At 45.9% G+C, this 24,576-nt stretch overlaps 1 protein-coding gene across 3 annotated transcripts in view; it reads left to right on the forward strand.

Moving 5' to 3' along the window:
- The first annotated feature begins 450 nt into the window (after nucleotides 1-450).
- PEX14 (peroxisomal biogenesis factor 14) overlaps nucleotides 451-24,576 on the forward strand; it is a 155,063-nt gene continuing 130,937 nt past the window's right edge. The window contains exons 1-3 of one of the 3 annotated variants that reach the window (XM_074380048.1): nucleotides 510-554; nucleotides 15,996-16,093; nucleotides 18,092-18,139. Coding sequence is in view for 2 of the 3 variants with exons in the window: in XM_039473780.2 (XP_039329714.1) it covers nucleotides 519-554; nucleotides 18,092-18,139 (84 nt within the window). In the remaining variant the exon portion in view is untranslated. Of the gene's footprint in view, nucleotides 555-15,995; nucleotides 16,094-16,117; nucleotides 17,815-18,091; nucleotides 18,140-24,576 lie in introns of those variants that run through there. The other 2 variants (XM_039473780.2, XM_074380047.1) reach the window with 2 other exon arrangements.

A 24,576-nucleotide genomic window follows, 5' to 3' on the forward strand; every position in this document is an offset into this window, starting at 1 on the left:
TACTCCCTTTTGTGTTCTCCCAATAGACCTGCACACTTACGGAGTCCTATCCCCACGATACTGTAATTGTGTATTTGGCCTGAGCGTGGGAGTAGGGGTTGAATCTTGAATCTTTTTATTTCGAGCGCCTACCAAAGTTCCTAGCATATGTTAGGCACCCAATAAATGGAACTGAACTTATGTCTAAATATTGATTTCCAAGTTTCTTAGCATTCATCCATTTATTACATACTTGGCAAGTCCCTAAATGTGCCCAAGGCACTGTGGAGACGGGCAGAGATTTAATTCATTAAGAATAATACACATATAACAAGATAAAGACTTGGGGTCTTCCTGGAAAGCAGAGACTTAACGGAAACCGTGCAAGGTGACCCGGACACCCGGGCTCCACCCTCTGCCCCTGTCCCCCACATCGACGGGCTCTGTTCCGGCTACCTTAGTCTGGGCTGGAGGGCGAGAGCGAGGGCGTCTGGGAGAAACCTCGTCCAGCGGCGGTTGATTAGTCAGGCCTCAGAAAGATGGCGTCCTCGGAGCAGGCAGAGCAGCCGAGCCAGGTAAGGGGAATGGGACTGTGCCGCTGTGCGGCTGAGACCCCCGGCTGGAGGGGGCGCTCAGCATACGGCTGGGAACCGGGTAGGGACCCCGAGTTTCCGAAGCTGGGGACCCCGACCTCTTACCCCCTCCTGAGCCCCGCCCCTCCCCAGGTCCTCCCCAGCCGGCCCCTCCCCCGGTGACCCCTCTTTGACCACATTCCGGAGTCCGGTCTTGGGTGTTTGGCCGTGTCCACGGGTCACCATTTCCCGCCTGCCAGCACCTCTGGCCCCACTTAAGCTCGGCGGGGAGGTTGGCGGGACCCTTGGGAAGTCCCCATCCTTGAGCTGCGAGGGTTTGAGAGGGAGACGATAGATCGCTCCCGGCTGTCCCCTCCTGGGAGGGGCCTGATTCCATCTGGGTTCCCGCTCCGTCACGGCCTCAGCCTCCTGGAGTGGCTGCCAGCCTCTTCATCTTTAGTCACCTTTGCTCCTCTCTCGTCAAGTTGGAGAGTCAGAAATAATATAGTCGAACCCTCTCAGTGCGTTAATAGGAAAGGGACGCACTGTGAACAACAGACGCCACTAAGCTTTTGGCTGAGACCCATCCTTGCTTCCCTGGGTTTGGTTTTGTTGGCTGAGGGCTTCGCTCTAGCTTTTCACCTGCAGATTCAGCCAAATCCCAGTCCAATAAGGGGACGATGAGGACCAGTGTTGACGCCTGTGCCTCTGCGGTTGGGAGGCAGTGGATGATAAGGCCTCCGAAGGGGTTTATAGTCCAAAGGTGGGGTGGGGTGGGGTGAGGAGAAAAAGGCCAAGAGAGATCTTACATTTAACTGCATATGTGCTGTCATGTTGAGGACACATTACGTCTATATTCTCGTTTAGTGCTCACTATGCTCGCTACAACCTTTATGAAGTGCAGCCTGTTAACCTCCATTTCGCAGAAATAAATACTAAGGGTTTGTGACTTGCCCCAAGTCGTGTGCCCTGTTAAGCCTGTATTGAACCTGTATGTGTGACTGCACTAGTCATCCAAACATTTTTGAGTTGAGTTAGGATTAGAATGAAGAAGAAGAAAATAGTTTCAACTTGGGCCTCATTCCTCCTCTTCCATCTCCTTGAAACACCTTTAGGAGTTTTCAACAGCTTAACTAGCATTTCATTTCCTTTCGAGGCAGAAGACCACTGCTTAGTTTCTTACTCTTGTATTCTGCATGTCTGTTACAGGAATTGCACTTAAAAGAGTTGGTGTGTTCCTCTATACCAGCTTCTATTAGCGGTGTGAATAATTCAGGAAGGAGATGTCTTGATTGTAAAACGTGGGAAATAGCAAGGACTGATTCTGGCCTTCTTACTGTCAGATGTTCTGGAGTTTGGCAAGTGTCTTAAGAGGAGGGCTTTCCCCTTCTTGCCTTAGCTCAGTTTGCTGAAATACTGAGGCTTCTTGGGGTCTGGGTTTCTCTGAATTATTTTGTGTTAGGAATACCCACAGGTTGGGATTGAAGGGTGTCTTCAGTTCTTGATTTTTTTTTTTTTTTTTTTGAGATGGAGTCTTGCTCTGTCACCCAGGCTGGTGTGCACGGTGCAATCTTAGCTCACTGCAACCTTCACCTCCGGGGTTGGAGCAATTCTCCTGTCTCAGCCTTCCAGGTAGCTGGGATTACAGGCACCTGCCACCATGCCTGACTAATTTTTGTATTTTTAGTAGTGATGGGGTTTCACCATGTTGGTCAGGCTGGTCTTGAACTCCTGACTTCAAGTGATCAGCTGGCCTCAGCCTCCCAAAGTGCTGGGATTACAGGTGTGAGCCACTGTGCCCGGCTCAGTTCTTGATTCTTATAGGACATTTAATTTGCCAGTGCTGTAAACAGTACTAAAAATCTTGCCACTTGGAGCCATTGTCATGCCCAAGGATTCTTTTGGTTTTGCAAGTTTGCCCTCCCTGTGTATGTATTTAATAGGAAAGGATCTAAGGTTCTTTAAGAGGGCTTGGCCAGCACTTGTTTGAAGCTCTGCTTCTCCTTTGCCCTCCTTTGCAAAGCTGGTAGAGGTAGGATTGCAAAAGACCATGCTGGCACCCTGGGGGAAAACCTTGAACTTTTCACACCAGATTCTGTTGCTATCTAACAAGTAACAAATGCACACTTTTTGAGTGAACTAACTCTCTTTGACAATTGCTTGTTTCATTTTTAAGTCTTGATCAGTCCAGTTTCCCATTTCTCCAATTAAAGCAGAGTAGGACTGAGAGGATTGTCTAGCTATTTCCCCCCCACCCCTGATTAGTTGGCTAGGGTTAGACCTGTGGGGCTGAGCCAGTGTTCTGCCTCTCACAGAAAGTTTGTTAGTTAGCCTTGTCATATCAGTCTCTGGTTTATAATGATTAAGCATGACTAACCTTCTCTTCCCTTGAGAGGCAGTGTAGGACAGTGGTTGCAAGTACAGGCTCTAAAGCCAGACCCTCTGGCTTGGAATCCTGGCTCCACTAACTTAACCAGCAATTTGATTGTGGACACATCTACTTAATTTCTCTGGACTTAATTTCTCCATCTGTGAAACAGGGAAAATACTAGGGCTTATCTCACAGAGTTGCTCTAAGGACTAAATGAGTTATTTATGTAAAAGTGCCCAGAACAGTGCCTGACACAATGTGTTATCTATTATTATTATTCCATTTAATAAGTCTGAATTTTCACTCACAAATGGATCTAAACCTTTCCTTAAGTTCTATTACAGCATCTTTTAGGGTATGTTTTTTATGTGTTGACCACTTATCTAGTAAAGTTCTTTTATTTGTTCAGAAGTAATTCCTTAAAATGGAAAGGAATGCCCTTATGCTGGTATTGATGCTAGTTGTCCTTCATAACTTCTGGATTTCAGGAACACATGTACTTTTTCATAGTGGTATAGTCTATCCTCAAGACGATTTGTTGGAATTTCATTTATTGCTTTCTTTTTTTTTTTTTTTTTTTTGAGATGGAGTTTCACTTTTGTTACCCAGGCTGGAGTGCAATGGCATGATCTCGGCTCACTGCAACCTCCGCCTCCTGGGTTCAGGCAATTCTGCCTCAGCCTCCTGAGTAGCTGGGATTACAGGCACGCGCCACCATGCCCAGCTAATTTTTTGTATTTTTAGTAGAGATGGGGTTTCACCATGTTGACCAGGATGGTCTCGATCTCTTGACCTCGTGATCCACCCGCCTCGGCCTCCCAAAGTGCTGGGATTACAGGCTTGAGCCACTGTGCCCGGCCTTGCTTTCTTTTTTCTCTGTTCCGCACATTGCTCTGTTTTATGTGGTTGATCTATTGATTGATTGATTGAGACAGGGTCTCACTCTGTCACCAGAGTGCGGTGGTGTGATCACGACTTACTGCATCCTTGATCTCCCGGGTTCAGGCAGTCCTTTTGTCTCAGCCTCCCGAGTGACTGGGACTAAAGGTGTGCACCACCATGCCTGGCTATATATATTTTTAAAACATTTTTTGTAGAGGTGAGTTCCTGGCTGGGTGTGATGACTCATACCTGTAATCTCAGCACTTTGGGAGGCTGAGGCAGGAGGATCGCTGGAGGCCAGGAGTTTGAGGCCAGCCTTTGCAATATAGGGAGACCTCGATTCTACAGAAAATTAAAAAATTAGCTAGGCATGGTGGCGCTTGCCTGTGGTCCCAGCTACTTAGGAGGCTGAGACAAGAGTGTCAGTTGGGCCTGGGAGGTTGAGGCTGCGGTGAGCGGTAGTTGTGCCACTGTACTCCAGCCTGGGTGAGAGAGTAAGATCCTGTTTAGGGGGAAGAAAAGAGAGAGAGAGAGAGAGAGAGAGAGACAGACACACACACACACACACACACACACAATCACACACACAATGTGCTGAGATTATAAACATGAACCACCACGCTCAGCCAACATGGCTGATCTCTCATTGAAGTCCTTTCTAGCGTATACATGTTGTAGCCTGTAGGAATGAGAAATGTTATCTCTATTACTCAGCTTTCCCATTAGCTTTTCTTTCATCACTGAACAGCAGAGGCATGGTTCAATCTGATTACTTCACAGTTACTGAGTATTGAGTGTTATTGTGGAATGTAGATTTCCTGTCTGTTGAGGTTCACTGGATATAGTAAATTTGGATTGAGAGGCTATAGAAGCAGGCAAGGGAGAAGAGCACAGTGAAAGACTAGACTAGCATAGCCTCACATCCTGGCAGGTTTTGGTGGAATGTCATCACTCACAACTATTGAACTTATCACTCCACCTTTCTGAGTATGTTTTCTCCTCTGTAAAATGAGAGCAATAATGGTTACCCTAAAGCTGGGTGTGGTGGTTCATGCCTATAGTCCCAGTTACTCAGGAGGCTGAGACTGGAGGATCGCTAGAGCCCAGGAGTTGGAGTCTGTAGTGCATGATGATCACACGTGTGAATAACCACTGTTCTCCAGCCTGGGCAGCAGACTGAAACCCCATTGCTGGGAAGAAAAAAAAAAAAAAAAGATCACACATGTGGATAACCACTGTACTGCAGCCCAGGCAGCAGAGTGAAACCCCATCGCTGAAAAAAAAAATGAATAAAATTATAAATAGCTGGGCACAGTGGCTCACACCTCTAATCCCAGCACTTTGGGAGGCCAAGATGGGTGGATCATGAGATCGAGAGATCGAGACCATCCTGATCGACATGGTGAAACCCCGTCTCTACTAAAAGTACAAAAAATTAGCTGGGCATGGTGGCGTGTGCCTGTAATCCCAGCTACTCAGGAGGCTGAGGCAGGAGAATTGCCTGAACCCAGGAGGCGGAGGTTGCGGTGAGCCGAGATTGCGCCATTGCACTCCAGCCTGGGTAACAAGAGCGAAACTCCGTCTCAAAAAAAAAAAAAAAATTACCCTCTTAGTGTTGACTGAAATCACAGATGTGAAGAGCAAGTGCTCAGTAAGTGTTAGTTTCCTTCTCTAAGTCTTTACATGTAGTTTTGGAAGTCTGTTGAACTCTTAATTAACAGTAGGTCCGACAAGGTATTTGCCCTCTCAACTTTTTTTTTTTTTTTTTTGAAAGTGAGTCTCCCTCTGTTCCCAGGCTGGAGTGCAGTGGCTCAGTCTTGGCTCACTGCAACCTCTGCCTCCTGGGTTCAAGCAATTCTCCTGCCTCAGCCTTCTGAGAAGCTGGGACTACAGGCGTGCGCCACCACACCTGGCTAATTTTTGGATTTTTAGTAGAGAGGGGGTTTTGCCGTGTTGACCAGGCAAATACCTGACCTCAGGTGATCCATCTGCCTCAGCCTCCCAAAGTGTTGGGATTACAGGCATGAGCCATTATGCCTGGCCATTTTTGTATTTTTAGTTAGAGACAAGGTTTCACCGTGTTGGCTAGGCTGGTCTTGAACTCTTTTTTTTTTTTTTTTTTGAGACGGAGTTTCGCTCTTGTTACCCAGGCTGGAGTGCAATGGCGCGATCTCGGCTTACCACAACCTCAGCCTCCTGGGTTCAAGCAATTCTCCTGCCTCAGCCTGCCGAGTAGCTGGGACTACAGGTGTGCGCCACCACACCCAGTTAATTTTTGTATTTTTAGTAGAGACGGGGTTTCACCATGTTGACCAGGATGGTCTCGATCTCTTGACCTCGTGATCCACCCGCCTCGGCCTCCCAAAGTGCTGGGATTACAGGCTTGAGCCACCGCACCCGGCCCCTGGTCTTGAACTCTTGACCTCAAGTGATCCCCCACCTCGGCCTCCCATAGTGCTGGGATCACATGCGTGAGCCACTGCAGCCTGGCCTCAACTTTTTATTTTGAAAAATTTCTCACATTTAGAAAAGTCGAAAGGATAATACTGAGAACTTCTGTAAAATTCCCATAAAAACTTCGCCAAGATGCACTGTTCACATTTTGCCGAATTTGCTTTATGTCAGTCTCTTTATGTATCATTTTTTTGGGAAATATTTGTAATAAGTTACAGACATCAAGGATGTTTCATCCTAGAATATTTCACCTTGTCTCTCATAAGAGTAAGGTTATTCCCCTACATAACTGCAATACCATGATTACACAAAGAATTTAAGTGTTGATAAATAATATTATTTAATACAGAATCTGCACTCAGATTTTCCCACTTAAAAGAAAAATATCAGGGGTCCAGGCGCGATGGCTCATGCCTGTAATCCCAACACTTTGGGAGGCCAAGGTGGGCGGATCACGAGATCAAGAGATCGAGACCATCCTGGCCAACATGGTGAAACCCCATCTCTCCTAAATATACAAAAATTAGCTGGGTGTGGTGGTGCACTCCTGTAGTCCCAGCTACTCAGGGGGCTGAGGCAGGAGAATCGCTTAAAAAAAACCAGGAGGCAGAGGTTGCAGTGAGCCTAGATTGTGCCATTGCACTCCAGCCTGGTGACAGAGTGAGACTCTGTCTCAAAAAAAAAAAAAAAAAAAAAAAAAAAATCAAGATTTAGTGAAGAAACAGAGATTGCAGTGATTTGTCTCTTTAGTTCCCTTTCTTCCTTTCCTTTCCCCCTCCCTCCCTCCCCTTCCCTCCTTCCTTCCCTCCTTTCCTTTCCTTTCTTTCCTTCCTCTCTCCCTCCCTCCTCCCTCCCTCCCTCCCTCCCTTCCTCCCTCTTTCTTTTTCATTTCTTTCAACAGAGTTTTGCTCTGTTGCCCAGGCTGGAGTGCAGTGGCATGATCTCCACTCACTGCAACCTCTGCCTCCTGGGTTCAAGCGATTCTCCTGCCTCAGCCTCCCAAGTAGCTGGGATTACAGGCATCTGCCACCACCCAGTTGATTTTTTGTATTATTAGTAGAGATGGGATTTAACTATTTGGCCAGGCTGGTCTCGAATTCCTGACCTCGTGATCCGCCCACCTTGGCCTTCCAAAGTGCTGGGATTGCAGGTGTGAGCTACTATGCCTGGCTAAATTTATTTATTTATTTATTTATTTTTTTTAAGAAGAGACAGGGTTTTGCCATGTTGGCCAGGCTGGTTTCAAACTCCTGACTTCAGGTGATCCGCCTGCCATTGGCCTTCCAAAGTGCTGAGATTATAGGCATGAGCCACCACTCCTAGCCCTTTTATTTATTTTATTTTATTTTATTGAAACAGAGTTCCACACTCTCACCCAGGCTGGAGTGTAGTGGTACTATCTTGGCTCACTGCAACTTCTGCCTTCCGGATTCAAGTGATTCGCATACCTCAGCCTCCCAAGTAGCTGGGATTACAGGTGTGTGCCACCATGCCTGGCTAATTTTTATATTTTTAGTAGAGACAGGGTTTCACCGTGTTAGCCAGACTGGTCTCAAACTCCTGACCTCAAGCGATCCCCCACTTTGGCCTCCCAAAGTATTGAGATTACAGGTGTGAGCCAACATGCCCGGCCTCTTTAGTTTCTTTAAGTCTGCTTTAATCTAGAATGGGTCCATGACCTTTTAAAAGTTTTAAAAACTTTTTACTGACATTTGGCATATCCCAGAAAGAATATAAAACATGTATATGTACAGCCTGGTGAGTTTTCACAGAGTGAACACACTTGTGTAACCAATATCCAGGTCAAGAAATCAAACATTACCGGGACCTCAGAAGCCCCTCACGTCCCTCCCATTGCTATCCCAACTCCCCAAGGATGCCTCATCCTGATTTATAATACCTTAGGTTAATATTGTCTGCCTTTGAACTTTAGATAAACAAATCATAAAGTACATCTGGCTTCTTTAAAAAAAATTTTTTTTTTGAGATGGAGTCTTGCTCTTGGAGTGTTGTTCTGTCACCCAGGCTGGACTGTGGTGGTGCCATCGTGGCTCACTGTAACCTCCACTGTCCAGGTTCAAAGTGATTCTACTGCCTTAGCCTCCCCAGTAGCTGGGATTACAGGTGCCTGCCACCATGCCTGGCTAATTTTTTTGTATTTTTTAATAGAGTTTTGCCATGTTGGCCAGGCTGGTGTCAAACTCTTGACCTCAGGTGATCCACCTGCTTTGGCCTCCCAAAGTGCTAGGATTAAAGGCGTGAGCCACTGTGCCCAGCCTTAAATGTTTTTTTTTTTTTTTTTTTTTTTTTTTTTTGAGATAGGATCTCACTCTGTTACCCAGTCTTGAGTGGAGTGGTGTGATCACAGCTCACAATAGCCTTGACCTCCTGGGTTCAAGTGATCCACCAGCCTCAGCATCCCAAGTAGCTGGGACTATAGTCATGTGTTACGATGCCCAGCCAATTTTTTTTATTTTTTATAGAGGTTGGTTCTCACTGTGTGTGTGTGTGTGTGTGTGTGTGTGTGTGTGTGTGTGTTTTTAAAAATTATATGTGTTTGGAGGCCAGGCACAGTGGCTCACGTCTGTAATTTCAGCACTTTGGGAGGCCGAAGCAGGAGGACTGCTTGAGGTCAGGAGTTCGAGACCAGTCTGGGCAACATAGTGAGGCCCTGTCTCTATACAAAATTTTAAAAAATTAGTCTGATGTGGTGGCACATAGCTGTAGTCCTCGCTTCTCGGGAGTCTGAGGCAGGAGGATGACTTGAGCCCAGGAGTTCCAGGTTGCAGTGAGCTCCGTCACAACACTGCACTACACCCTGGCTGAAAGAGGGAGACTCTGTCTCTCTCCGTTTTTTTTGAAATCACATCCTACTGAGACTGTCTCTAAAAAAAAAAAAATTGTGTTTTGAATGTTGTCAGTTATTCTTTTTGGTCTCTATTGAGTTGATCCTTTTGTTTTCTTCCTTTCTTTTATTAATATGGTGATTTATGCTGACTGATTTTTGAAATGTTAAACTGATTTTTTATTCATTGGATAAATTCTACTCGATATGTTATCTTTTTATATATTGCTAGATTCGATAGTGTTTTGTCAAGGATTTTTACATTATGTTTGTGAAGGATATTGGTCTATAGTTTTTTGTGTGTGGATGTGTAAAGTCTTTTGTTTTTATGTCAAAATTGTACTGGCTTCACAGAGTAAGTTCAGAAGTTTTTTTTTCTTTGTATTTTTTGAAACCCTTTATATAAGAGTGCCATTATATAAGAGTGCCTTTATATAAGAGTGCCATCTTCCCTAAATGTTTGGTAGTATTTACCAGTAAAGCCATCTGGGCCTGGAGTTTTCTTTTTCAGTTTTAATTATATATTTTATTACATTTTTTGTTTTTGAGATGAAGTTTTGCTCTGTTGCCCAGGCTGGAGTGCAGTGGCACGATCTCTACTCACTGCAACCTCCGCCTTCTGGTTTCAAGCAATTCTACCTTAGCCTCCCAAGTAGCTGGGGTTACAGGCATTTGCCACCACACCTGGCTAATTTTTCTATTTTTAGTAGAGACAGGGTTTCACCATGTTGGCGAGGCTGGTCTCGAACTCCTGACCTTGTAATCTGCCCACCTCAGTCTCCCAAAGTGCTGGGATTACAGGCGTGAACCACCATGCCTGGCCAATTACTTTTTTTACTTACATATTTTTTATTTATTTATTTATTTTGGAGACAAAGTCTTGCTCTGTAGCCCAGGCTGGAGTGCAGTGACACAACCTCAGCTCACTGCAACTTCCTCCTCCCAGGTCTCGGTTCAAGCAATCTCCTGTCTCAGCCACCCAAGTAGCTGGGATTACTGGCATGTGCCACCATGCCCAGCTAATTTTTGTATTTTTAGTAGAGAGGGAGTTTCACCATGTTGGCCAGGCTGGTCTTGAACTCCTGACCTCAAGTGCTCTGCCCGCCTCGTCCTCGCAAAGTGTTGGGATTACAGGTGTGAGCCACCGCACCCGACCACTTACATATTTTTTTTTTTTTTTTTTTTTTTTTTTTTGAGAAGGAGTTTCGCTCTTGTTACCCAGGCTGGAGTGCAATGGCGTGATCTCGGCTCACCGCAACCTCCGCCTCCCGGGTTCAGGCAATTCTCCTGTCTCAGCCTCCTGAGTAGCTGGGATTACAGGCATGCGCCACCATGCCCAGCTAATCTTTTGTATTTTTAGTAGAGACGGGGTTTCACCATGTTGATCAGGATGGTCTCGATCTTTTGACCTCGTGATCCACCCGCCTCGGCCTCCCAAAGTGCTGGGATTACAGGCTTGAGCCACCGCGCCCGGCCTCACTTACATATTTTTAATTATGTATTTAGTTTTAAAAATAGATGTAAGACTATTAAACTTTATTTTTTCCAGAGTCAGTTTTGGTATATGGTGTCTCAAGGAATTTGTCCTTATCATTTCAGCTATCAAATTTATAATTTAAAGTTTCTCATAATAGTCTCTTATTTTTAATTAGTTAATTAATTAAAGACGGGGTCTTGCTCTGTCACCTAGGCTGGAGTGCAGTGGTCCATCATACCTCACTGCAAACTTCATCTCCTGGACTCAGGTGATCCTCCTGCTTCAGCCACCTGAGCCACTGGGACCACAGGTGTACAGCAGCACACGTGGCTAATTGTTGTGTATTTTTTTGTAGAGATGGGGTTTCATCATGTTGCCCAAGCTGGTGTCCTTTATTTTAGTTAGCTTCTCTTGCCATGTCTTCTGTGCATTTACTTTTCCTTCTGTAGTGATCTGTTATTCTCAGTCAATGAATTTTTTTTCTTTTTGAGACAGAGTCTCGCTTTGTTGCCCAGGCTGGAGTGCAGTGGCAAGATACTGGCTCTCTGCACCCTCCGCCTCCAGAGTAAAAGTTATTCTCCTGCCTCAGCCTTCCGAGTAGCTGGGACTACAGGCACTTGTCACCATGCTTGGCTAATTTTTCTATTTTTAGTGGAGACGGGGTTTCACTGTATTGGCCAGGCTGGTCTCAAACTCCTGACCTTAGGTGATCCACCCACCTTGGCCTCCCAAAGTGCTGGGATTACAGGTGTGAACCACTGTGCCCCGCCTGAATTTTTATTTTGCATATTATACTTCATGTCTAGAATTTCTGTTTTCTTTTTATGCCTTACATTTCTCTTCTTACTGGGACACGTTTTTATTTAAATACTTGAGTATAGTTATAACACCTGTCTTACTGTTCTTGTCTACTAGTTATATCATCTGATTTTTCTTACTGTTATTGGTTACATTTTCCTGCTTTTTGACTTACGTTGAAAATTTTGATTGGATGCTGGATATTGTGACTTCTACATTGTTGAGGTTCTGGATTTTGTGGTCTTTAAATAATGTTGAAAGCTTTGTCCTAGTGGACAGTTTTTTATGGTTTAGTTTTATTATTTCGAGTCCTGTTCTTTGTTTTTTTTTTTTTTGAGACAGAGTCCTGCTCTGTCGCCCAGGCTGGAATGCAGTGGCATGATCTCAGTTCACTGCAACCTCTGCCTCCAGGGTTCAGGCAATTCTCCTGCCTCAGCCTCTTGAGTAGCTGGGTTTACAGGTGCATGCCACTATACTCGGCCAATTTTTATATTTTTAGTAGAGACGGGGTTTCACCATGTTGGTCAGGCTGGTCTTGAACTCCTGACCTTGTGATTTGCCAGCCTCGGCCTCCCAAAGTGCTGGGATTACAGGCATGAGCGACGGTGCCGGCCTTCGAGTCCTGTTTTTGAGCTTTGTTACAGTGGATCTGGGTAACAACCTTTAATCTAAGGATCGTTTGACCTCCCCTACCAAGATGTGGCCCTTCCAGGTCTCTCTTGAATGCCCTGTGAGGACCCTCTAGTCTGGCTGCATTGGATTCCTGATCCCTCTGAGAGTTCTAAGAAATGTTCAGCTCATAGCTTCCTCATCACTGTGGATTTTCACCCTGTGCATGCACAAATTTTAGTATTCAGCCAAGACCTGAGGGAACCTCCAGGCAGATTTCTGGAGCACTTTTTCTGCATAGCTCTTTCTTTCTGAAGTCTGTCCTGCAACTTTCAGCTGCCTTGGCCTCCCTGAACTCTGATCGCTGTCTCTTCAACTCAAGTGGGCTGCTGTGCTCTGCTGGGGATCCCCCGCTCTCTCCTGGGTCTGAAAATTGTCTCCTGGTAGGAAGCCAGAGTGATTTTAAGCCTCAAGTAATTTGTTTCTCTTCTTTCAGGGATCATAGTCCTGCACTGCCTGCTGTCTAATGTGTATACGCAGTGGTTTTATTTATTTGGCTTAGTTTTCTAGTTGTTTATAGTGGGAGGGCAAATCTGTTCCCTATTACTCCATCATGGCCCAAAGTGGAAGTGCATTGGTTGACTCTGAGCAGAGGAGTGACATGAAATAACTTGTATCATCTCCTCTAATCCCGAATGTGAGGTGGTGGTATTATTCCCGTTATTCGCATAGATGAGGAAACTCAGGCTCAGAGAGGTTGAGCAGTGCACCCCCAAATCACTGAGTGCTTAATGCCAAAGTTGTGCACTTTCTGTCATGCCACTCCATCTCAAAGGATATTGGTGAGATTGAACATTATTATTCACAGCAGAAAATGGCACAGACTGGCTTAGAACATATCTGGAGTCACAGTCACTGGGCAGATGCAGAATGAGTACTCCTAGACCCGGAGGTTCTGCCTGTTGCTCAGATCTGTGAGCAGCCAGTAAGGTTGTTCTTTGCTGGGCATCAGGTCAGAATCTGGGAACGCCTTCCAGTTGGGGAAGGTCAGCGCCTTGGCAGCAGGAGTGAGAGCACTTTTGTCTCTACTGAAAGAAAAGCATTTCTCTCTCTGCTGCTGTGGTCTTTGCCTGACTTGTTTTTTAAAGCAGTCTTCTGCTTTTGCTTTCTTCCTTTCCGGCTCTCCCCATTCTGGCCTCTAAAGATTCTGGGCATGGATTGCCTTAGATCCTTTTCTTATATTGTTGCAATAGATGCCTGTGGGTGATTTCCAAGCCTTTTTTTTTGGACAGGGTCTTACTCTGTTACCCAGGCTGGAGTGCAGTGGTGTGATCATGGCTCACCACAGCCTCAAACTCCTGGGCTCAGTTGATCCTCCCTCCACTTGAGCCTCCTGGGTAGTTGGGACTATAGGCGTGTCTCCCATGCCTGGCTAATTTTTGTATTTTTTAGCAGAGACACAGTTTTGCCATGTTGCTCAGGCTGGTCTTGAACCTTTGAGCCCAAGCTGTCCTCACACCTTGGCCTCCCAAAGTGCTGGTGTGAACCACCATGCCTGGCCTTTTTTTTTTTAAAATCACAGACTACCCTGTGAAGATTTCCAGGATCAAGTTGGAGACTGGGTTTGCCAGACTCTGTTGGCCAGGCTGGTCTTGAACTCCTGACCTCAGGTGATCTGCCCGCCTTGACCTCCCGAGTGCTGGGTTTATGGTTGTGAGCTACTGTGCCCAGCCTGTTTTAATTTTTTTAAACAGCCAGGATGGTGGAAAAATTTTTTAAAAAAATGTTCACAGCGTAGTCCAGGATTAAAAAAACAAAGGCCGGGTCATTTTTTTGTAGAGATGGGTTTTCACCATGTTGGCCAGGCTGGTCTCCAACTCCTGACATCAAATGATTCACTCACCTTGGCCTCCAAACTACTGGGATTACAGGTGTGAACCACTGCACCCAGCTGGCCATGCTTCATATATACTTTGAACATCCTTGGCAGAATATATAAGGAACCAGTGTCAGTATGGGTCTCCTAGGGTTGGAATGAGAGGGAAGCTTTCTTTTTGACTTTTAATACTGAATTTTAAAAAAATAGTTCATTACATGGCTCATAATTTACAAGGTGCTAAAGGGTGTATGATGAAAGAGACTTATTTGGCACTGTGTACTATTTAAAGTTTTTCCCTCTGGTAAATATTAACTGTTGAAGGGATGACTTTTTTTTTTTTTTTGGGATGGAGTCTAGCTCTGTTGTCCATGCTGGAGTGCAGTGGCACAGTCTCAGCTCATGGCAACATCTGCCTCCCAGGTTCAAGTGATTCTCCTTGCCTCAGCCTCCAAGTAGCTGGAATTACAGGCACCCACCACTGCACCCAGCTAATTTTTTGATTTTTAGTAGAGATGGGGTTTCACCATCTTGGCCAGGCTGGTCTCGAACTCCTGACCTCGTAATCTACCTGCCTCAGCCTCCCAAAGTGCTGGGATTACAGGCATGAGCCACCACACCTGGCTTTTTTTTTTTGAGACAAAGTTTCACTCTTGTTGTCCAGGCTGGAATGTAGTGGGGTGATCTCAGCTCACTGCAACCTCCACCTCCCGGATTCAAGTGATTCTGCCTTGGCCTCCCGAGTAACTGGGATTACAGGCACGTGCCACCACGCCCAGCTAATTTTTGTATAGTACAGATGGGGTTTCACCATGTTGGCCAGGATGGTCTTTATCTCCTGATCTCGTCATCCGCCTGCCTTGGCCTTCCAAAGTGATGGGATTATAGCCATGAGCCACGGAGCCCAGCTGGATGAACTAATTTTAGGAGAAGTTCCTTGGTGAAAACAATTCATAGTGATTAGTTTTATTTTAGGAAGAAAATTTTGGGTTAAGTCAGGATGGGGCTTTCTAAATACTAAAGCTGTTTGCTTTCGTTTGTTTTGTCTGCTCAAATAACCTGCATTATTTATAAGGTAGCATTAAGGTTGTTGCTTAATAAAATGTGGTTTAAACAAAACTTGCTTATTTTCACTAAATAGAAGTGTTCAAATCCCTGTAGTACCAATTACTACTTGAGTAATCATGGGCAAGTTATTTAACCTCTTTGCCTCAGTTTCCTCATCAGCAGTAATTTGATATACTTATTGCGAGAATTAAAAGAAGAAATTGCTAAATGAATGTTAGCACTTAGAATCTAGCAAATGGAGTGGAGGAAACCCTCAGGAAGATAACGAACTGTAGTATATGAATAATCCATTCAGTGGAGTTGTCACCATTGGTTGATTCTTTGTTGCTCATTCATTCAGCACACTTGTGTTGAAGGCCTCCTCTGCGCCTGGCACCATCCTAGGCCCCAGGGATACAGTGATAATCGAATGCAGCAGTTTCTGCACACGTGGAGTTTGTAATCTGGTGAGAGAGAGACGGGCATCAGTCCCCTAGTCACACACATGTAAAGTTGCAGGTCTCTTCAGGTCCTTGAAGGAGAGGCACGGGGTGTTCTGTGAGTGTGTTACAGGGAGATCTGATCTAGTCATGGATGTCAGAGGAGGAATGCTTCCCCGAGGGAGTGTCTTAGCTGGATCTGAAGGATGAATTAAAGGGAAGGAAGGACATGTGCAAAGGCACAGAGAATGCAAAGGCCAGTGTGCCTGTGGAGAGTGGAAGTGGGGATGTGGTGCCACTTGAGACCTGAGATGTAGTCAGAGGAGATTCGAAGCCTTGTCAGCCATGCTGAGGTTTTTCTGCCTTCTAAGAACAATGAGAAGCCGTTACATTTGTTGTGTTTACTTGGGTGAGTGGGTGGATAAGGGATGGGATGATCAGATTCTCCTTTGGAAACCATAGTCTGTCTGCATCACAGAATATGAACTGGAAGAGTGCCAGCATGAATGAGAAGGCTGATGCCAGGCCTCGGTGGGGATTTGGGTAGCTTGGACCAAAGTGATGGCAGTGGAGATGGAGAAAAACAGATGGATTGTTTCCATTTATTTATTTATTTTTTGAGATAGAGTTTTGCTCTGTGACCAGGCTGGAGTGCAGTGGCGTGATCTCGGCTCACTGCAACCTCTGACTCCCTTGTTCAAGTGATTCTCCTGCCTCAGCCTCCTGAGTAGCTGGAATTACAGGTATGTGCCACCACGCCCAGCTAATTTTTGTATTTTTAGTAGAGATGGGGCTTCACCATTCTGGGCCAGAATGGTCTCAATCTCCTGACCTCATGATCCACCTGCCTTGGCCTCCCAAAGTGCTGGGATTACAGCCTTGAGCCACTGTGCCTGACTGGACTTTTTTTTTTTTTTTAAAGACAGGGTCTGGCTCTGTCATTTAGGCTGGAGTGCAGTGATGTGATCATGGTTTACTGGAGCCTTGAATTTTCAGGCTCAAGGGATCCTTCTGCCTCACCTTCCTGAATAGCTGGTGTATAAGCATACACCACCACACCTGGCTAATTTTTGTATTTTTTGTAGAGAAGAGGATTTGCCACATTGCCCAGGCTGGTCTCAAACTTCTGGGCTCAGGCAGTCTGTCTGCCTGGGCCTCTCAGAGTGCTGGACTTTACAGCACTCTTCCATGGATATTGAGGAAGGAATATTGGCAGACTTGATGTAATGGGTTAGCTCTGGGAGTGACGGAGAAGGAGCTGTCTCAAGATGGCCTTTCAGATTCTGGTTTACATGGTTTGGTGAAGTTTGTCCCATTTATGCCAAGAGGGAACTCTGGAAGAAGACATATATGGCAGAGAGGACTTTGAGTCTGCTCTCGGACAGCCTAAGTCCAAGAGGAGGCAGGAAGGCAATCGATGTGTACCTCACAGGGGTGTGGGCTGAAGCTCTAACGGTTTGAACTTATCAATGCCTGGAGCTTGGACGGCGGGAGGCAGGTAGGCAGGGAAAGCTTGCTGAGATTCCCTGAGACTGACCCTCACTTTCTAGGTAATTTCCTGCTGGCTGACCTCTTGTTCGGGGTTGGTGGGGATCTTGGGACAGGACTTTGGATGGAAGGATAGAGTCCTTCATCCAGCAGAGTGCTTGCCACTGTGCTGTGTGCCAGCTATGTGGTAGCAGTGGGGCATGAGGAATTCTTTGGGAAACCTCTGTGGACTGGGCTCGTCTGTCCTTTTTCAAGGCAGCCCGGGACTTCCATCTGATCTGTAGTAGCCAGGAGAATGGAGGCTACAGGCTGTCTCCTGGGACATACAGATTTCGCTGCCCTCGTCTGGATATTATCTGTAGATAGTTGGCAACTGACTTGAATATCAGTTACAGTAAACTAATCATAGCTTACTCAGCATCATACCTGCTTGCTTTAATCTTTTGGAGATTTGTAAATTTCTTTAGAATCTGCCTCTCCCTCTGCCCTTCCCTTCCTCTAATTTTGGCCACATCAGTCAGGGGTCAAAGGTAGCTCTGAGGGTGAGGTAGTGCCCCAAGGGGGAGGAAGGGGGCTAGAGCCAGTAGCTCGGCCACAGTGCTTCCTGCTTGTCTAGAGGTTTGATTTGCTTGTATGTCAGCCTGTCACTGGCTTATTTCCAAGAAGGATTTAAGCCTGGGGCTTTCTTTACTATTGTGGGGTGGTGTCCTTAGTGACAGGCGAGAAATAGGAACCTGTGTAGTTGACTGGCTTCTGGGCTCCTGAAAGTAGCTACCCTGAGAAAATCCTGAGTGTGGGCAGTTGGGGCCCCCTGGTGGCGGAATCTGGCTCTCTACTGCTGCTCGCCTTTTCTTCCCAGTCCCCTGGCATTGGGGAGGTGGCAGAAAGAGGAGGTGTTTCGCTCTCTCTTCAAGCCTTTTCCCTGGACTCTGCTCTTCCCGTGGATCTTGTGATGGTCCCCCGCCCTTGCTGCTCAGTAGGTGATCGTGAGCCTTCCCGAGCAAAACCAAGCCTTGTTCCTTGAGTGCTGTGACAGTGAACCCAGAAACAGTCTTTATCTTCCCTGGTGAATTCAGACTCTTTGGGCTACTTTTTACAGGTAGTCCACTGCAGAATACTCAAGTCATGAAAATCCGGGGAGAAATGTGAGAGAGAGGTGCTCGTGTGCTTCGTTTGAGAACGGAAATCTTTGTTTTTTAGATGTCCATTGGGTGGCACTGTGATCTTATTTTTGTTTCTATTTTTCTTTGCAGCCAAGCTCTACTCCAGGAAGTGAAAATGTGCTGCCTCGAGAGCCGTTGGTAAGTACCCAAGATGTGTGGTATCATTTTCTAGTAATTAAAATGCCATGTGAATGAAAAGAAACCTTCTGTTCCTACCGTTCTGTGTCAGTAGTGTCCCTTTAAAAGTAGCTGTCACCTAGAGACTGCCTCTGTCAGCGACCTCTGACTCCTTCTTGTGTGCAAGGATGAGTGAGATCTCTCCTTAGTAAAGCTTGGTCTTTTCTGGAACTAAAAGCATCCACCCCAGATGGTCCTCCGCCACTTTGTTTGTGGCTGACTGATAGTCATTAGTGAGATTCCTGAGCCCTTGGGAGGCTCAGGTAGAGTGAGGTTGCTGGGCTTCTTGATTGTCTGAAGTAGCCGGCTCTGCTCTGCCCTTCAGGGTGCGAGCACCTCAGTGGTCTTTAAAGAACAGGTAAGCGATGGAATTCTGGTTTTGCCTGGTCAGTAACTGTGTGATAGTCCCAACATGTTATCTTCTTAGACTGTGGTTAGGGAAGAGGCCTACTAAGCACTAAAGGTAATTTTCTCTCCTAAGTGCTTGTCATCTGGTGGCCAGAGTCCCTGCCTGCCTACCCCATTTTCATTCTCTTTTGCTTTTTGGGGCCTGCTGCAAATCCTGTTGGCTGGGTAGTAAGACTGGTTCTGTATAAACCAGGTAAGTTTGATGGGAGAGTCAGCTCTAGGTTTAAGTTGTGAGAGCTTTTTCCTCCTGCGTAGAGATAGCCGGCGTAGGGCTGTACCGCCAAGCTTTTGTTTCAACAGGGCCTATAGTTTCACCTGTTTTTCTTCACTCCCCTTCTGGTAGTCGTAGGAGGGGATGACGTGAGGGCCTTAGCAGGTATGAACACGTCTGAATTCCAGTGTGTACTAAGGCTTTCCCAGGCTGAGGGGGAGCTGGATCCAGTTGAGCTGCCTGTAGAAGGGCCGAGGTGATACAGGCACTGCTGGGATGGTTTCAGGGGAGCAGTGTTGTCATTCGTGTCACCTGCTGTTACATCACCAGTTATGGCCTTATATCCCAGCACTCCCACGGTGGCCTCGTTTTACTCTTTTGGTATTGCCCAGGCCCTTGCTTGAGGTCGTGGTGGTGGGAAAGCAAGAGGCGGCCCCACCCTGCCAGTCTCTCAGGACGCCTGCCTGCCTCCCATGGGGCCTGCCTCAGTGCCCCTCAGGCCGAAGTCCGGATTGAACACGATAGCTCGCTGCAGTCCTCGCCTTCCTCCCGCTTCCAGTTTTCTTGCATCCATTTAACTGATCACCGGAAGAGTGGCCCGTCTGTCTTTTGGGGCTTGATTGGATAAAGCTCTTCGGGAGCCCCGAGCAGTCGGCCAGCTCACTGATTTCTGGCATTTGCAGCCCTGCAGACCCCTTGCTCTGCTCGTGTTTCTGTGCCCTGCTCTTCCTGCTGTCCTGTGTATCAGCCTGTTGGTTGTTTGTATTTTTCTTTCTTTCTTTTCCAGGAGGCCCTGAGCAGTCTTCAAACCCTGGTAGCCTGTGATTGTCCAGAGTTCAGACTCATTCTCTCCAGGCCAACTCCACAATTACCTTATATTTAATTAATATTTTTTCTCCTCTTTACGTACTTGCTGCATAATTGCTCAGAGAAAAGAAAACACATAGCAGCAATTTATATATATATAAAAAAACCATAATTAAAAAAAACCCGAAATAAACTCCCATCTCATTTGGGCTGATCCTGTGAGTTGGGTAATTAGGGCCCTATTAAAAGGTAGACCCTTTCTCCTTCCCCCCCTGTTTTTGTTTATTAATTTTTTAATGTTAAACTCCCACAGTCTCTCAGTCATGCCCTTATTGCTTTTGGCCAAGCATTTGCAGCAGTCTGATTAAACGGGGGCGGCAGCCGAGTCGCGTGGTCTTGTGTGAACGACTGCTTCCTCCTGGGAGTGGCTTTGGGAGGGTGTCAGGCAGCGGAGCCAACCGAGGACTCATGTGGCAGGATGGGGGCACAGGATGGGCAGCCCCCTTGCACAGAAAGCCCCACAGCTCAGTGCAGTGGTGCTGCAGTTTGTGAAAACACGCAGCACTCAGCCCTTCCACAGGGAGGGAGCTTTCTCAGGCTGTGTGTATTCGCTGCCTCCTGTGTGCTCAGCTCAGCTCAGCTCAGGCCTGAGGATGGGGAACAGGCAATTGGAGACTAAAACTAAACCTTGTTCTTGAGTAATTCATATGTTTTACTTGGGGAAGATAAGGCATTTATACACATGAAATAATTGGTGAACCACACACAACCGTATGTGATTTTAGCAAATAGCACAACTTTTGTGTCATTTGGTGCAGAGCTGTCTGGCTGGGTGTAGGAGAGAGCCCCAGTTATTCAGCGAAGAAGGAGGTCTGCGGAGGGAAGCAGGTACTTAGGGATGGCTTTTGTGAAACTCGCGGCCAGGCCTTGAGGGATGGGATATTTCAGCGTTGGGGAAACACATTGCCAAGTTGTTTTGTTTTTGTTTTTATTTTTATTATTTTTCCTTTAAGCTTCAGGAGGTATATGTTTCTTTTGTTTTTAACCGAGTGCATATTTTTCACACAATTCCTTAGTGGAAGTTGCCTGGTCTCTACACTAAAGGCTAATAATCTTATTCTTTGTCCCAGACTAGATGATCACTTTGAAATAATTTTCCCCTTATTAAAAAAGTAAGTTACTGGTCAGGTGTGGTGGCTCATGCATATCATCCCAGCACTTTGGGAGGCCAAGTTTGGGGGAATCACTTGAGGTCAGGAGTTTGAGAACAGCGTGCACAAGATAATGAGACCCCATCTCTATTAAACATTTTGACATTAACTGGGCTTGGTGGCTCATACCTATACTCTCAGCTGCTCAGGAGGCAGAAGCCAGAGTATTGCTCGAGCCCAGGAGTTTGAGGCTGCAGTGAGCTATGATCATGCCTCTGCACTCCAGCCTGGGCAACAGAACAAGACTTTGTCTCTAAAAAAAAAAAAAAAAAAAAAAAAAGAATAAAAATAAAAGTCAATGATGACAGAAGCAGCTCTATTTGGTAGTCGGTGCGGTGCAGGTGACGTTGCGATATATTCCATGTCCGCATGGTTGTTTTGTTTTCTTTGCTGGGCAAAGAAGACCTGATTTTCGTTTCTGTCCTCTCTGAATCATAAAAACTGTCTTGTGATTTTGTGGTGAGAAGTATAATCTTGTAGTCTCTAAACGCCACATTTGTGTTTCTAGCCGAATCCCGGTCTTGGTTCTAGCAAAGGAGTGACGCTGCATGTTCCCTGTCCTTGCCTCCAAACAAAACCAGCCCGGCAACGCTGACCATCTCAGAGGAGTAGTTGCTCTCTAACATCATAATGTCCAGTCTTGAGACATTCTGCAAAATCCAAGTTGAAATTCTCTGTTATTGACAAAACTCCGCCAAAGTTAAAATGACTGGTTACTTTTTTCTCTTTGTCCTCTCTTCACTGAGCTTTGCCTACTGAGGCAAGGAGTTTGGACGGGCCTCCGGAGTACTGACCTCCAGCTTCTCCCAGACCTCTGAAAACCGGTGAATTTTCCTACAGACCCGGGTTTCCAGCCACAGTTGTGTGCCTGTCCTCAGGCTCACACAGAGTCTCTGGATCGGGCTCCTTGTGCCACCCTGGCAGGACCAGGTCCCTGCCTGGTCTGTAGATATTTTAGAATGCCTGGACAATTGTGTGCATAGGGTAATTCAGTTCCCATCTTGCTTAGATACTGACACTTGGGTTGAGTAAACTTTTAAGGTTTCCATTTAGTCATATGATTTTTGGTTATTTGAAGTAAGCAATAAATAAGGGTTGATTTACACATTTGCTCACTTGTTTCGACTCAGTTTCTGAATGTTCAGCAATACTATTGCTCATCTACATTACATACTCCTTAGGAATTTTGGCTAAACTAGGATTGTAACTTTTTGTTCTTTGACACTAAGTTCTCGCCATTGTCTATTCCTTTAACTTGTAGGTGTAGGGGCTTGTTGTTTTTTCTTTTCTTTTTTTTTGAGATGGAGTTTCACTCTTTGTTGCCCCGCTGGAGTGCAATGGCGTGATCTCAGCTCACCGAAGCCTCCGCCTCCCAGGTTCAAGCGATTCTCCTGCCTTAGCCTCCTGAGTAGCTGGGATTACAGGCATGCATCACCATGCTAATTTGTATTTTCGGTAGAGATTGGGTTTCTCCATGTTGGTCAGGCTGGTCACAAACTCCCGGCCTCAGGTGATTGCCTGTGTTGGCCTTCCAAAGTGTTGGGATTATAGGGATGAGCCACCATGCCTGGCCCTCTTTTTGTTTTTTCTTTCTGTCCTCTTTCCTTCGTCTCTCCACCAAAAGAATCCTAAACTACAATTTTTTATAAATGATGACAGCAATTTCTACTTTATCACCTTTTTCTAGGACTACTATTTTTTAGTTTGCTGAATTCTTCAAAATAAAGATGCCCTGCAGTTGCAGATCTAGGTTGCATCTCAGAAGTTTTACCCTCCAAGTGCCAGAGTACCCTCAGGTTTCTTCCTGAGGCTCAGATGGAACCTTTTCCAGAGGCTTCTGCATCATGCATTTGATCTCAGTCCTGGGGAAGCTCATCCACCTTATCCCTGGGACACCCAATATTCTCTCTTTGGTTTTTAAGCCAATTAACCAGAGGCTGGTAATTAGAAGACCATTAGTACTTTGATGGTTTCACGGAACCAGTACTGTCATCTCTTTTTTTTTTTTGAGATGGAGTTTCGCTCTTGTTACCCAGGCTGGAGTGCAATGGCGCGATCTCGGCTCACCGCAACCTCCGCCTCCTGGGTTCAGGCAATTCTCCTGCCTCAGCCTCCTGAGTAGTTGGGATTACAGGCACGCGCCACCAAGCCCAGCTAGTTTTTTTTTTGTATTTTTAGTAGAGACGGGGTTTCACCATGTTGACCAGGATGGTCTCTATCTCTCGACCTCATGATCCACCCGCCTCGGCCTCCCAAAGTGCTGGGATTACAGGCTTGAACCACTGCGCCCGGCCTGTCATCTCTTTAAGAATAGGCAAGGTGCAGTTGCTCATGCCTGTAATCCCAGCCCTTTGGGAGGCTAAGGCAGCTGGATGACCTGAGGTCAGGAGTTCGAGACTAGCCTGGGCAACATGGCAAAACACCATCTCTACTTAAAAAAAAAAAAAAAAAAAAAATTAGCTGGTGTAGTGGTAGGTGCCAGTACTCCCAGCTACTCAGGTGGCCGAGGCAGGAGAACCACTTGAACTCGAGAGGTGGAAGTTGCACTGAGCCGAGATCGCACCACTGCATTCCAGCTTGGGCGACAGAGCCAGACTGTCTCAAAAAAAAAAAAAAAAAAAAAAAAAAAGAATAGCTACAGCCAGTTGCCTGTCTGCCAAAGACTTCTAACATGTATTCCTGGCACAGTCTCTTCAGTATTTGTATCTTTTGTGACTTTTGTGGTTAGAATACTTTGGTGTACTTGTCGGCGGGTTCACTGTGGATAAGTGGTTCTCATTTTTTTTCCCACTGAAACTTTTTTTTTGAGATGGAGACTTGCTCTGTCACCCAGGCTGGAGGATAGTGGTATAGTCTCTGCTCACCGCAACCTCTGCCTCCTGGTTTCAAGCGATTCTCTTGCTTCAGCCTCCGTAGTAGCTGGGATTACAGGCGTGCACCACCATGGCCAGCTAGTTTTTGTAGGTTTAGTAGAGACGGGCTTTCGCCATGTTGGCCAGGCTGGTCTCAAACTCCTGGGCTCAAGTGATCTCACGCCTTGGCCTCCCAAAGTGCTGGGTTACAGGCATGAGCCACTGTGCCTGGCCCCACCAAACATTTCTGAAGAATGACATTAACATGCTCAATACATTTCTTTGTGTGTACTCATGTATGCATGTGTGTGTGTGTGTGTGTGTGTGTGTGTGTATGCATGTACTTAACAATAGATATATATTTTATAACATTTAAAGCGTTCTGTGGGGAAATAAAATTGATTTTGATACTGTATTCATGAATGTGTTTTACAAGCACATGGGTAATGAAACCAGCCATTTAGGGATTTCAGGAACTTGTCATTTTCCAGAAAAAATACATAAATATGACAAACCTAATTTCGAAGTATTAAATATATTATTTAAAAAATCTGAGTGGTTTATTTCTGTGCAGAATTAGGTTTGCTGAAGCTAGTTGTCACTTCCACCTCTGTTTCCTGCTCAGGAATATCTGTCAGGATGAAAGTGATTGGGGGTGATATATAAAGATAATTCAAAATCTACCCTATGAATTTATTTTTAAAAAGTAAATCATTGGCTGAGCATGGTGGTTCACGCCTGTAATCCTAGCACTTTGGAAGGAAGAGCGGGAAGATTGCCTAAGCTCCGGATTTCAAGAACAGCTTTGGCAACATGGTGAAACCCTGTCTTTTTTTTTGAGACCGAGTCTCACTCTGTTGCCCAGGCTGGAGTGCAGTTGTGTGATACTGGCTCACTGCAACCTCCACT

Source organism: Saimiri boliviensis, chromosome 11 (assembly GCF_048565385.1).
Source record: "Saimiri boliviensis isolate mSaiBol1 chromosome 11, mSaiBol1.pri, whole genome shotgun sequence".
Classification (NCBI taxonomy): domain Eukaryota; kingdom Metazoa; phylum Chordata; class Mammalia; order Primates; family Cebidae; genus Saimiri; species Saimiri boliviensis.